This window comes from Micromys minutus, assembly GCF_963924665.1.
Source record: "Micromys minutus genome assembly, chromosome: 22".
NCBI lineage: Eukaryota > Metazoa > Chordata > Mammalia > Rodentia > Muridae > Micromys > Micromys minutus.
The window spans coordinates 5,250,624-5,266,658 of record NC_137957.1 but is presented as its reverse complement, the minus strand read 5'-3'; the positions used below and the strand labels follow the sequence as shown (position 1 = coordinate 5,266,658).

Genomic DNA, 16,035 nt, shown 5'->3' with positions numbered 1-16,035 from the left:
TCTGTATTGGTTTTCTTAGTTTATTGAGTTGGACATATTTGACTAAAGACAGAGATAGGAAAAATCCATAATCTGAACCAATACCCAAGGCTTAAAAATTGGCACCTCCAGTCCTTTCACATTTTCTTCCTTTAAAAAGGTTTTTCTCTACCACCTATGTTTTATGTTTTCCTGCCCAACCTGTTACTCCACAGCCATGACAGAGTATGAATCCTTGGTGTTGATTGATTGTGACTTATGTGAGTAGAGCAATATGAGAGAGATGTTTAAGAGAACATAATTATATATAGACACACTCAAAAAAGGTAGCTGCTAAAAATAGTGCAAAGACTTAATAAAATCTATGACAAATAAAAATAGAGAAAACAATAAATTTGTTTCATTTAAAATTGCATTATCAAAATGAATAGCATTTCTCTAAAATTATGTTGTGTCTTCCTTTAAACCAGGATAAAATGTAATCATTGATTTACATTTATAAGCCTTGCACTCAAACTTCATGAGTATGTATATATATATATATGAACTCACCATAAAAATTTTCTCACGAAGCCATGAAGATTAAATAAGTTATGGAATAAAATAACTCAGGCAAGAGATGACATAAAATAAGTGCTTTATAAAACCACTGGTACTTTGAAAGAAATTCTCCTCAGACTTTTGGGTTTTGTCAGAATAATTATGATTAACCCTTTTATATATTCTAAAATCAAATACAGATCAACAAAGACAACATAAAACATTGGTTGCAATATATACTTTAAAATATCTACCAAACAGGCAATATCATGAACTTCAAATTATTTCTAAGTAGAAAATAAATGCATAATATAAGTGTAAATATATACTTTAAAATATTTATTTTTAAAATATTACTATATATTTATATTAGCATCACAGAAAAATTCAGTGTAAGATTATCAAAATAGTGTTAAATCTTACATTTCAAAAGTGTAAAAATTTTTATTAAGAATAAACTCATTGATATGTATTCTTCAGCAAATGGTTTTCTAATCAAAATTGCAAAGTATTCTCAAATCAAAATCTTAGACTTGTGAATTCTAGTTGCTCTGAAGAATCCAAGCGAAATAGTTGTTTCAAACCATTTGGGGTTATTCACCAGACTGTTATGTCAAAAATGAACCTAACAAACAAGCAAATCGCGAAAAGAGTGAGCAATTACCAGAATTGTTCGACATTGCTTGCACTTAACATACACACATCTAAAAGCAATATTTCTGTAGTATGACTTGGTCGTACTATTACTATTACTTACAAATTAATAGTAAGCCAAGACCAAAGTGCTCAGCAGCATAGAGAGTAGAAATAGAGATAAGATGGGAGAGTACAATAAACTTTATTTCGTCTTTATGTTATTACAATACTCTTAACATGTACCCTCATTTGCTTCTATAAAGCACTACTTTATGAATTAAATCCTTGAAGGCTTTTTTTACTTGTTCATTTCTCAACGTATAAATAAAAGGGTTCAGCATGGGAGCAATTGAAGTATTGAGAACAGCCACTCCTTTGGTTAGTGATGCCCTTTCATTTGCAGAAGGTTTGACATACATGAAAATGCAGCTGCCATAAGAGATGGAGATGACAATCATGTGAGAGGAACAGGTGGAGAAAGCCTTTTTTCTCTGAGTGGCAGATGGGAACCTCAGAATGGTGCTGATGATGCAGATGTAGGACAAGATCACTAGAGCCAGTGTGAACAGCAGGGTGACAAATGCAAAGTAAAAGCCAATCATCTCTAAGCTCCTTGTATCTGAGCAGGAGAGCTGTAGAATGGGGAAGTAGTCACAGGAGAAGTGATCAATGACATTGGAAGCACAGAAGTCCAACTTGAGGACCAACATCAGTGGTGGGAAGATGGTTAGGAATCCTGCCAGCCATGAAGTGAGGACAAGAATGGTGCAGACTTTTTGATTCATGATGAGGGTGTAGTGCAGTGGCTTGCATATAGCAACATACCGATCATAAGACATAGCGGTTAGAAGAAAGAACTCAGATACTCCCATAGAGATGAAGAAATATAACTGAGCCAAACAGTTGTTATAGGAAATTGTCTTGACTTTAGTTATTATTGACTCCAAAAATCTAGGGATGGAAACAGTGGTGAATATAATTTCTATGAAGGAGAAATTCTGGAGAAAAAAATACATAGGAGTCTTTAACTGGGAATCTAACAAGGTGAGGATGATGATGGTTAGGTTTCCACACACACTTAATATGTAAGCAATGAATAAAAGTATAAAAATCACAACCTGAAGTTTTGGATCATCTGTTATGCCCAAAAGCACAAACTCAGTAATCACAGAATGGTTTTTCATACTGATTTTCTGTTAGCAGAGTCTATTGATTAAAAAATATCAAAGCATAAATTTAATACAGCAGAATTTCAAGGTTTAAAATTAGTATTACAATATGCAATAATCTGATAGTAATCTTCCTATAAGATTTTTACCAAATGTCTTCACTCCTACTAGAAACATAAAACAATTATATACTTATTTATATAATTTATATATCAGACACATAATTTATATAATTACATGTTCATACATACTACTATATATACAATGTAAACATAATGTTCTAAATTAAAAATTTATGATTTTGCTTAAAATCAGCTTCAATGATTTTACATGGAATATCTGTTTAGTCATAACTGCTCTACACCCTTAAATCACTGATTCTTGCAATAAAATTAAAATGAATGTGTAATTTTATATTAAGACTTTATCAATTTCTAATATTTTGTTAAATTGTGCTGCTATATAACTGTTAATTTAAAACATAATGCCATTTCCAAACTTCTATAATTTAATTCTAGAAAATAATTAACATAACAACATCTACCAAGCTCTTTTCCTGTTAAAATCACTTTTTTAAAAAATTGAACAGCTTTATTCTAAAATATGAAGATAAATGTACAGATTATAAGAATTTTTGCATAAAAGTATACGAATACATTTTTGTCAGTAGTTGATTTTCTAAAGGTTTGGTAGTATGCATTAAAATCTTACTAGTTACAATGAGCATAAATTACCTGTAAAACAAGATGTAACCTGGAAATAGTCAAAGTTTTCTTGGTGTGTAAAGATAAAACATAATGGTTTTTCATTTTTTTCTTGAACTTCATATAGTCTGTGAGTTGTTTCTGGGGTGTTCAGAGCTTTCTACAATTACTTTTATTTTTAATAGGTTTCAGTTTGAAATGACCATGGAGAAACACATTTGCCACAATAAAAATAAAGACTAGATGATCTTTGCTTGTAAAAAAAAAAAAAAAAAAAAAAAAAAAAAAAAAAAAAAAAGTTTTGTCTAGGACAAAGTGCAGCATCTGTTCTTATCAAGTGCTTAATCTATTGGAGATAAGGAGATTACAGTGTAGCGACCAGTAATAGATCTATGATAGTTTGATATTTTTATGTCACTTTTATATTTATTTACTATGATCACTTTGGGTCATCTCTTTAAATTTTTTGAGTGCAAAAAAAGAATGTTTATAGTACTTTTTGGATCTTAAAGTAAACCATTGCACGTTTTGCTAAGGACTGATCATAACATATAAAATTTTCTATAGGATTTACCATATGTGAACTACAAAGCACTACACTATACCATTCTGACTTCAGACATTTCTTATACTTAACAAACATCATAGTGTCTGTGAAATATGTTCTCATCTATATTCACGTTATCATTTTCTTTATAGGGCAACACATCATGTGGTAGACTTTAAAGCTAATAATTGGTATTATTTATTTCTCACTATTTTATAGTTTGGATTTCAAATTGTCTGTATTCAGCTGTGTGTGTGTGTGTGTGTGTGTGTGTGTGTGTGTGTGTGTGATTTTGTGTGTGTGTGTGTGTGTGTGTGTGTGTGTGTGTGTTCGTTATAAATATGCCATATAGCAGACATTAAATGGCAGAGACATTAAATGGTAGATTGAACAATGATTAAAAAATACTGAAAATGTAAAAATCAGTAGTAATAAAGGATTATTCAAATATTGTTTTATTTTTCCAAAATAAGCCTTTAGATGTCAGAAAGTAAGCATTTATTCACAATTATGAAATATATTCTTGGTATTTCTGATGACACCATCAAACATGAAACTCTAAATTAGTTTTTATTTATTTAAAAAAAACAAGTTGAAATACATTCATAATATTCTCTAGAACAAGTATTTGTTATCCCTCTCACCCTGTCTCTACTAACAAAACTTGTCACATAGGAAAAGCATGGACTAGATTGCTTCTGAGATTTCTTGCAGTTTCATAAATAAAGCATATTTATCTTTAATATTTTTCATTGTTTCACAGAAAGACTTAAGTCACAAATTCCAAAACTTGTTATGGTAATTCTAAGATTTCTTCCAAGGAAATTTAGCAGAGAAACTGTAAAACTGCTTTTAGGAGCTAGAAGGTAAAACAGTTTTTTTCAAATGTACAAATGTGTGCTGAAAATTAAAAGAAAAATGTATGCATCAAATAAGAAATGCCTCACCGTCATTCAGTGCCTCTATCCTCCAATCAGTCATCTAATTGATACGCTCATGTGAAGAAATTCTTAAAACACACCACACACACACACACACACACACACACACACAAATATATATATATATATATATATATATATATATATATATATATATATATATATATATATATATGAAATTTAAATTTAAAATAAAGCTCACACACAGCCCTGTTGTTAAGTTATCTTCATATCTTCAGTGTTGCACAAAAATAACTTAAGGATTTTCTGGGTGGTGCAGAAATCCTGAGAGACTGAGCTGATGAGAAGAATGCAAGTAGAAGCAGGTTCATAAGACACTGTGATGTCACCATATATGGACACAATGAGAAAACTGTACCAATCAGTTAATAATATCTGAACTTGCTTCCCTTTGGCCAAATTTAATATTCCCAACAAGCAGATAGACTCAGTCTATACAATGTAGGTAATATATTCTCAAAGCCTCTGGGATTTGCCAAATCCAATCCTACAATGATTCTTCTTTGAATGTAGGATACCTAGTTTATTCATTAGTAAATCTCTCCAGACCAAGAATGAGTAATGAAGATTATAATAATATTTTTTAAAAATAGAAGTGTACTTCTACTGCATTTTATTTTGAATTTTATAATTATTATATGAGAATCTAGTATCATTATACAGAAACCTATCAATGTATTTACTACCAGGTCTTCATTACCCTTAAAACTTCAAATTTACCAGAAAAATATTACACCAAATATTTTATTTACTTTTACTTACTCTATGTTACAAATTTCCCAAAGGCAGTAGTTATATAATCATGTCACATTAAAAATTCTATAACTCTCTTATTCTTCCTTTTAACTACACAGTTAGCTCTGAACATTATTCTTGTCACTTTATCTAGACAAACTTTAACTTTGTGTAGCTGTTATATGGGAAAGTTAAGGACAGTTATATGCAATTCATTAATTTTTTATTGAGAACTGGGGATTTGGCCACTACTAATTCACCTCAGTGGTCATGATTTCTGCAGTGCTTCTGTCTTTTTGCACACATGTTACAACTATTGGCACAATGTAAGTACAGATTTTCAATAGATATTTAATTTTCCTCCAATAGATTATGTTAGTGATTATGTGGTAGTATAGAACAATTTCAAATCATGGTGTCCTAGTGACTTGAGAGAAAATAGTATTGCACTAAATAATTTTCTCCTTTTCAATTTTATCCCATATTCATTTATTTATAAACATTGTAGCCAATATTGGTGATGAACCATCCATATTACTTAATCCTCTTGAGAAATGTCTTCACAGCATAAACAAAACCATGCTGTGTAGACGAATTTTAATCCAGCAACATTGCTGCTCTCCTACTTTCAAAGACCTTCTAGGTCTATGTGATATGGCTGATCACAGATATACCCTTAGTACACACATTTAATCCCTCTGCCTGGAACTATTTTGTACATGATTTTGATCCTCCTCAAAAAAGTGACTTCTAATTAAGGGGCAAAGTGACCAATCAGAGAAGCATTTGACAGAATCTTTTTTTTTTTTTTTTTTTTTTTTTTTTTTTTTTTTTTGGTCAGGAAAGGGTTTATTTCATCTTATATCTTCCATATCATAGTTATCATTGAAGGAAGGCAGATGCCGATGCAAAGGGCATGGAGGAGTGCTGCTTACTGGCTTGTTCCTCATGGCTTAGTCAGCCTTCTTTCTTATAGCATCCAGAACCATTTGCCCTGAGGTGGCCCCATGCACTATAGGCTGGGCACATTCACACCAATCATCAATGAAAGCAGTGCCCCACAAAGATGCCTATATGCCAATAGAGTGGGGTTAATCTCTTAGTTAAGGTTATCTTTTTCCCAAATGATTAACTAGTGTCAAGTTTATATAAAACTAGAAGTGTTCTTTTAATAATTCTCCCCAGCACATTAGAATTGAGGTATTTTTAATATAAAAAGTTCAGGAAATACTATAGTTTAAATTAAAGGTGATGTATAAATGTTCAAAGTTGTACTTAAGAACTAATTTGGATTAAAATAGAATCACTTCATTGATCCCATAAATCAGAAACTTTAATTTCCTCAAGACAGTAATCTCTCACATATCTAGCAAATCTAAAGTCTACTGAGGTAGCTCTTTGTAGTACTAAGGTGTTTCAGGCTCAGGTAAACATTGGGAGAATCAGCCATGTGACTTAGAGGTTTCAAGACCATTCTAACCAGGGATGCAGGTTCTCCCTGACCTAGTCTTCTATAAACACACCCTCAGTAACTCATCTCTTTACACTGTAACTAGATCACACACTATGCATTGAAAAACCTATCCTGGTAGCACTGTGTAGCAGATAGATACTTGGCACTACTCCTGTGAAGTCTGTGAGTCTGCTTAGAAAAAGGCAGAAGCAATGTCAGGTTGGATAGTAGTGCTTGCTGTAGTATCTGCTTTCATCTTCAACTCAGACACTTGTCTTCAGCTACTGTGTCATCTTTGAGATCTGACTTTCTTCCTCCCTTCCAGCAGAGTCAGAGATAGTATAGATCCAACTCTCAGGAGAAAGACTATTTAAGATCAGTGCAGGGAGAATCAGTCAGCTCTATTCAGTTAAGTGGGAGTCACATTTATGAGTTCATGAAGTTCAGTGCAGATCAGCAGAGGTAGTTGAAGCCAGAGAATAAGGAGTTAGAAGATTAGAACAAACTGCCAGAGTTAGTTTGAGGCATTGCAAGGAAATTCAATGAGAAGTTGAAAGAAGCCAGATTGAGTCGGTCAGTTTGCAGAAGAGTTTGAGCGAAAGCAGCTCAATTGAACTAGCCAGCCAAAGTTCATAAAGAACTAGAAAGAATAAGCTTATCCCACAGTAAGCCTTTATGATGACAATTAAATCTGGTGAATAAAAGTTACTTTTACAGTGCCTCATTAATCTTTTTTATATATTACTTCCAATAGAATTTTAAAAATTTAATTAGATACTCTCTGTATTTACATTTTAAATGTTATATTTTTCCTTTGTACTCCCCTCCATACTCCCCCTCAACATGTTTCCATAAAGGTGCTCCCTCTCCCACTCACCCTCAGTGCCTTGGCTGCTGCTGATGTTCTTCTTCCCATGAGGGTTCAAATCTTTCAGCTATTTCAGTCCTTTCTCTAGCTTTTTCTTTGGGTCCCTGTGTTCAGTCTGATGTTTAGGTGCAAGCACCCTCATCTGTATCTGGATGACTGTGGGAGAGCCTCTGAGGAGGCATCCATGTCTGATTCCTTCCAGTAAACACTTCTTGGCATCAGCAATGGTGCTTGGGTTTAGTGGCTGCACATGGGGTGGTTCTTGAGGTGAGGCAGTCTCTGTAGAACTTTTCTGAATCCCTGCTCCTCTATTTGGCCTTATTTTCTTCCCCTGTTTTGTTCTCCCTTCTAAGAAGAACTGAGACATCCACATTCTGGTCTTCCTTCTTTTTGAGCTTCCTAAGTTCTGTTGAATGGTTTATTGGGTATTCTGAGCTCTTTTTTTTTTTTTTTTTTTTTTTTTTTTTTGGTGGGGGCTAGTATTTGCTGATAAGTGAGTACATACCATGAGTTTTCTTTTGTGACTGGGCTACCTCACTCAGGGTGATAGCTTCGAGTTCCATCCATTTGCCTAGGAATTCACAAACTCGTTTTTAATAGCCCTCTATCAGATGTAGGATTGGTAAAGGTCGTTTTCTAATCTGTTGGTTGCCGATTTGTCTTTTTGACAGTGTTCTTGTCCGTACAGAAGCTTTGCAATTTCATGTCAATTCTTGATCTTAGAGCATAAGCCATTGGTATTTTGTTCAAAAAAATTTCCCCTGTGCTGATGTGTTCTAAGCTCTTCCCTACTTTCTGTTCTATTAGTTTCAGTGTGCCTGGTTTTATGTGGAGGTCTTTGATATACTTGGAATTGAGCTTTATGGAAGGATATAAGAAGGGATTTATTTGCATTTTTCTGCATGCTGTCTGTCTGTTGAACCAGCACCATTTGTTGAAGAGGCTGTCCTTTATCCATTGAATGTTTTTAGCTCCTTTGTCAAAGATTAAGTGACCATAGATGTGTGGGTTCATTTCTGGATCTTCCTTTCTATTCCATTGGTCTACCTACCTGTCTCTGTACCAATACCAAGCATTTTTTTTTTTTAATCACAATTGATCTGTAATACATCTTGAGGTTAGGGTTGGTGACTGCCCTAGAAGTGATTTATTGTTGAGAATGTTTTTTGCTTTCCTAGGTTTTTTATTATTTCAAATGTATTTGAAAATTGCTCTTTCTAACTCTATGAAGGATTGAGTTGGAATTTTAATGGGGATTGCATTGAATTTGTAGATCACCTTAGCCAAAGTGGCCATTTTTACAATGTTGATATTTACAATCCATGACCAGGAGAAATTTTTCCATCTTCTGAGGTCTTCTTCAATTTACTTCTTCAGAGGCATAAGGTTCTTGTTATACACATCCTTCGCTTGCATGGTTAGGGTCACACCAGGGTATTTTATACTCTTTGTGGCTATTGTGAAGGGTGTCAATTCTCTAATTTCTTTCTCAGCCTGTGTGTCCTTTGAGTAGAGAAAGCTACTGATTTGCTCGAATTAATTTTATATCGAGCCACTTTACTGAAGGTGTTTATCACCAGTAAAAGTTCCCTGGTGGAATTTTTAAGGTTACTTATCATATCATCTACAAATAGTGATATTTTGTCTCCTTCCATTCCAATTTGTATCCCTTTGACATTTTTTTTTGTTGTTTTATTGCTCTGGCTAGTATTTCAAGTACTATATGAATAGGTAGGTAGAGAGTGAACAGCCTTGTCTAGTCCCTGATTTTCATGAGATTGCTTTCAGTTTCTCACCATTTACTTTGATGCTGGCTACTGGTTTGCTGTATATTGCTTTAACTATGTTTAAGTTATACACCTGGATACCTGACCTTTCCAAGATTTTTAACATGAAGGGGTGTTGAATTTTGTCAACTGCTTACTCAGCATCTAGAGAGAGCCTCATTAATCTTTAGGTGCCCCTCAATTCATTCAGTTAATAATTAATCTTATTGTCAAGAAAACAAAGTGGCAGCCAACAGAATGGGAGAAGATCTTTGCCAACTCCACATCAGATAGAGGCCTAATATCTAAGGTATACAAAGAACTCAAAAAGCTAGACACCAGAGAATCATATAACCCTATGAAAAAATGGTATACAGAGCTAAACAAAACGTTCTCAGTTGAGGAATATCGAATGACTTGAGAAATATCTGAGGAAGTGTTCGACATCCTTAGCCATCAGGGAAATGCCAATCAAAACAACCCTGAGATTCCACCTCACACCAGTCAGACTGGCCAAGATCCAAAACTCAGATGACAACAGATGCTGGCGAGGCTGCGGAGAAAGAGGAACCCTTCTCCACTGTTGGTGGGGTTGCAAACTAATACAACCACTCTGGAAATCAGTCTGGTGATACCTCAGAAAATTGGGCATAGTACTACCTGAAGACCCAGCTATTCCACTTCTGGGCATAGACCCCAGAGACACTTTAGTACACAACAAAGATATATGCACCACAATGTTCATAGCAGTTCTATTTATAATAGCCAGAAGCTGGAAAGAACCCAGATGTCCTTCAGAAGATGAATGGATACCAAAATTGTGGTACATTTACACAATGGAATACTACTCAGCCACCAGAAACAATGACTTGACCAAATTCTTAAGAAAATGGCTGCATCTAGAGAATATCATTCTGAGTGAGATAACCCAGTCACAAAAGAACAGACATAATATGCAGTCACTGATAGTGGGATGCTAACCCCAGAGGCTTGCACTCCCCCAGAAACAACTCACAGACTGTATGAAGTCCAAGAAATAAAGAAAAGAAAAGAAAAGAAAACAAAACAATCTTTATACAACAAGAAAACTTTGATTATTTACATGTTACATTTTGTTTTACATGTACTTTATGTTCATTGTAACTATTAAGTTTTCAATGCATACTATCAATCCTTTAAAAATCAAGTACTGACTAAAAAATATATTTATATAGTTTTATGTAAAAATTATTTTAAAATCTGAAAAAAAGTACTGACAAAAATGTTTTGTATAATTTTATGCAAAAAATGCTTAAAATCTGTACATTTATCTTTGTTTTGTAAAATAAAGTTGTTAAAAAATTAATCTTAACTATCAAATAACATAATAGTAGTTTGTTTGCTTTTCCTAATGCCCCAGTTACATTTGGTAGGGGTTTATCAATTTAACTGATCATTTTAAAACAGATTTTGTTTCACTGAATTTTCTTAGCTGTTGCTTAACTATTTTCTATAGTGTTTATCATTCCTTGTTTTCTACTTGACTTAAATTTAATAATGACTTTCTTTAATTTTCTGAAATATAAATCATAGAATTGATGTTAATTGTATAATTTAATTTTATGTACATCAATTTGTATAGATATAGTGTGATTACTTATCATACACACTTATGGGTAAATTATATTTTTCCAGATATACCTATAAAGATTTATTTCCACTTAGAGTCTATAAAGTTTTGTTTATTAAACTTTCAATTTTTGGACACATTTCTATTTTTATACAGTATAAAATATTTTTACTTTTTTCTTCTACTTTTTTTATCCATTGGATATTAACCATTACATTGTTTAATTCTCACATGATTTTTTTAAAATTTGTAACAGTTTTATTTTAGCTCATAGTCCAAGATACTATGAATCATTGTGTAGAAGTGAAGGCATCAGAGACTTGAAGCAGCAAGTCACATTAAATCAACAATTAGGAAAACAGAGATGAATACCTAGTATTGTGATGAACTCTGTTTTACTACTTCCTATGGTCCAGGAACTTCTGCTCTGATGTGGGATTGTCTGCCCACCTCAACAAAAGAACCCCCCACAGATATGTCCTGAGGCCAATATACTACTTTTGATTTATATTTGAATTAGTGATTTTAGTTTGACTCCATTGTGACATGAAAAAATGTATAATGTCTAGTACTTAAATTTGTTAATATCTAGACCAGTGTCAGTCTTTCTTATTGAACATGTCATGCATCCTTGGGAATATTGAGTGAATATATTTAAAAACATGCCATTTTAGAATACTTTGACATGTAGAAACTTTAAAGTTAGTCTTGAAAGATGAGGGTGAATGAGCAATCTTATATGAAATAGACATTCTTTGTAATATATAGTCTGTGATGGTATATTAAATAGAATTATAATGTATTGAATATGTTTTGTGACTGATAGTTGGTTCTGTAGGGTGTTAGGTATATACAAATAGGTATATATAAAACAGGATTTAGGTCTAAACTCCAGAGGCACAGGTTTGGCCAATAAAGGCCCAAAGAAATAAAGATAATGCCAAATTCAAAAGAAAGAGGAGTGGTAATTACACCAGAATAGAATGATTAAATGTGATAATAAGATTTGATTTTAATAAATGTATAAGTTAAAGCAGAATTACATCTCTTTCCCTTTTTTCTCTCCAGTCTCTCCTGGGTAACCTCCCATGCCCCTATTCAAATTGATAGCATCCTTTTCCTTGATTATTATTGTTTATAGTATTATTATATGCACATATATGTATGCACAAATGTATAAATATTACTGCTTGGTTTTGGTATTGATGTATTTGAAAAGTGATAATACTGAATTATACATCACAGACATAGAAGATAGAAACAAGACAGAGTCAGAAAAAGTCAAGAGCAGACTTGTTTATAGTCTGTTTGTATCAATCAGTAGTTTATATTTTACAGTATATTGTTCTTTGTTTCAGGGCTAATAATACAATAAATAGTTCATGCTTTGCCTTTGTTATTTATTCTCAATAATTTTCAAGATATATAAAAATAGCTTTCTGGGTATGTTCCATTTAATTACTTTAGAACCATAAAATAAGGCCATTGTGACTTTATCCAAAGGTCTTAAATCATGAAACTTGGAGAAGAACCAACCACTGCTAAATTAGAGCAAAGTAATTTCTAACTACATTGTAAAACTTATCTTTTTACCCAAAGATGAGTGTATCTCTCATTCCTCATCAAAGAGAAGCATCTCTTACAGAAAATAGAGACCATTGAAGAAAATTGCAACCGCAGTGGTCAAAAGATTGTGGGAAGCCTGCCACAATGGCTATACCTATAACATAACACCTATACCCAAGGCTCAGAGAGCATCATGGAAAACGTGGCAGAAAAAAGTGTAAGAGCCAAAGGACCAGGGTGTCTGCTATGGCACCCTGTCTGCTAGAAATGGCTGCATTAAACAAAACTTGGTGAATGATAGTATCTATAGACATGGTAAAATGAGAGGGGAAGAAAAAGAAACACAGCAATTTATTTTTTTGAGACTGGGTTGTTGAGAGACTGATAGTTGAGAGAAGGTAAATTAGCATGTTTTAGAGATGAGTCCCCCAACTGACAATCCAATAAAATACTTATCTCTGAAATGATACGTACACAAAGAACAAACATGAACTCAGTTGTTGTAGTCATATACTGATGCATCTCTCTATATGTAACAATAATAGTCAAAGTAAAGTAGCTTATCATTTTGAGAGGAGTACATGGGAAGTATTTAAGGAAGGAGGAATAAGAGGTATTGGAGGAAGGAAAGAAAGAGGAAAATGATATAATTATATTTTAATAAAAATATGTTTAAAAAGAAAAGTAGAACAGCAGAACCAGGATGTTTTTAAGAACAAGTCTGGACATCTAGATGGAATCAGGTAAGCAATGGATCTGGATAGTTAGTATCAAATCTTTCATTCTGATGTCATGGCATCAGGGAGACAGATTGTCAGTAGACTCTTTATGGTAAAAATAAATAGAAATTTTAGTATTTACTGTGCGCCTATGTGTATATTGTGTGTGCAGTCGCATATGTGCCATGTTTTGGGTGGAAATATAGGACAGATTTTAGAAGTCAGCTCTTTTCCCACCATGTGAGTGTGGGGAACGAACTCAGACTGCCAGTCTAGGTGGCAGGTAGCTTTATTTGTTGAGCCATCTTGAGCCACCTCAATAACAATTTTAATTATGAGCACATGCATCATATTTAAAAAAATGTAATAATTGTTAATATTATAATAAATATAGGCCATTGTTTTACATACTATACAGATCTGATTTTGTCCTCAAACCAGTTAGTTAGACTTAACTAATATGATATTTTTCCTTCTATGCAATGGGACAATATATGCTTTAAGATGATAAAACACAGCTCTGTCAATTCTTGTTTTAAATATAAATTTATTATTCATTTGGGGAGGTAGGAATTTAGGGAAAAATAACTGATTTCCTTCTAAAATTTGAATCCCTTCAAATTCTATTACTCTTATTTGATAAAAATTATTTATTTATTATATTTAAGTTGTTGCTTCCCCATTCCCCTCTCTCAGTTCCTAATCCCATTCCTCCTCTCTCTTGAAGAAGGTGTTCACACGCACCAGACATTCCTCTTCCCGGGGGCCTCAAGTCACTTGAGAATTAAGCACATCTTCTCACACTGAGGCCAACCAGGTAGAATTCTGCTACATATGTGCTGGGGGCCTTAGATCAGCCTGTATGCTCTTGGTTCATGATGTGGTCCTGGGAGCTCCCTGGGGCCTTGGTTGGTTAAGAACTCTTCCTGGAGTTGCTCTTTTTTTAAGCTTCTTTAATCCTTTCCATATAATAAATCAAATTATATTTTTGTTTCAAAATATATCAAAAGGTGAAAAGAAGTAATCTTTGTAGTAAACACATAAATACTAAGAATATATGCATATATGACTGTATACTATACATGCATGTATATATAAGGTTTGGAAAAATATAAACAAATTATGCATCAAACTATAAATGTACACATTAAATACATGCCATTTGGATACTGATATTGACAAAGGATGTTTTTCTTAATGGAATTACAAAGTACAAAATAGTCTCAAAATATTTATGTTTATTTTCTCATACAGTCATATATATATATATCCTCTCCATGTATATATGAAGACCATGTTATTGGTATATAAAAAGTCTATTAAACACACAGCTCATGTAAAAATTGTCAAATATATTTGCATTATATTTTGTGTAAAATATATGAATGCACACAAAGTGACTTTTCCATTTCTGGAGATACATTTCAGGATAAAATTCAAACTATAATTTTATGTGTATAATAATTACAACTTAAGAAGCTGCTATTATGAAATATCAGAAGAATGTTTTATCAAAAAGACCTAAGAAATTAATAGTTGAATAAGACACTCAATAGTGAGAGAGGCCAATAAGCTGTTAACAAAAATGAAAGAAAAATCAAGGAAGGTCGGGAGCAACACATTGATCCAAATGCATCACTGACACAATTAATTTATCAATTTAATTTAATCAGAGTCCACATTATTTCATGTACTTGTGAAAAATACCATCTTCCTTGCCATGTTCATAAAAGCTTGCCTGACTTGCTGATTCCTAAGGCTATAAATGAAGGGGTTTAGCATGGGGGCTACTGAGGTATTTAATATGGCAACTCCCTTGGTCAAAGATGCTCTATCTGCTGCTGAAGGTTTAATGTACATAAAAATGCAACTGCCATAAGAGATGGAGATGACAATCATGTGGGAAGAACACGTGGAAAATGCCTTTGACCTCTGACTAGCAGAAGGAATCTTCACAATTGTTGATATGATATATGTGTAGGACAGACATATTAATACCAAAGTTAACATTAGGGTAAAGACAGCACAGGAAAACCCCATTTTCTCCAGAAACTTTGTGTTTGAACAGGAAAGTTGAAGCAAGGGAAAATAATCACAGGTATAGTGATCAATGATATTTGATCCACAGTAATCAAGCTGTAGAACCAGCATGAGTGCAGGGAAGATGATTAGGAAAGATACTAGCCAGGAGGCAAATACAAGCATTGTGCAGACCTTCTGACTCATGATGGTCAGGTAATGCAGAGGCTTGCAGATGGCAACGTAACGGTCATAGGACATGGCAGCTAGAAGGTAAAATTCAGTGACTCCAAATAGAATAAGAAAAAATAACTGAGCTATGCAGTTGTTGAAGGAAATGGTTTTATCTCCTGAGATAATGGTACCCAAGAACCTTGGAATACAGACAGTTGTGAAGGATATTTCTAATGTTGCAAAATTTCTGAGGAAGAAATACATGGGGGTCTGGAGGTGAGAATCCAGCAATGTGAGAGTGATGATGGTCAGGTTCCCAGTGATGCTGAGTGCATAGGTGATGAATAGAAACACGAAGATCAGAACCTGGAACTTAGGGTCATCTGACAATCCCAGAAGAATAAACTCTGTGGTTTCAGTATGGTTTCTCATTCAGAACCCACTTTACAAAAAACTTTAGCCAGACATATTAACAACAACAGAGTTAACAGATCTGCAGTACACAGTAATAAATTTCTCAGTACCGAGCCAGAATTTTTCAGGAATAAGCTTTCTCTACATCCAGGAGCATTGGAAGACACACAATAAT

General features: G+C 33.4%; 2 protein-coding genes across 2 annotated transcripts in view; both read right to left on the bottom strand.

Moving 5' to 3' along the window:
- LOC308434712 (olfactory receptor 6C6-like) overlaps positions 1-16,035 on the bottom strand; it is a gene marked incomplete at both ends in the record, with an annotated part of 34,816 nt that overhangs the window by 9,283 nt on the left and 9,498 nt on the right. The gene's annotated exons all lie outside the window — the stretch shown is intronic.
- Positions 1,401-15,878, bottom strand: LOC308434756 (olfactory receptor 6C3-like; the record flags this gene model as incomplete). The annotated part of the gene is made up of 2 exons (XM_080935150.1): positions 1,401-2,106; positions 15,646-15,878. The coding sequence occupies 2 exons, from the start codon at positions 15,876-15,878 to the stop codon at positions 1,401-1,403; spliced, it is 939 nt and encodes a 312-aa protein (XP_080791276.1).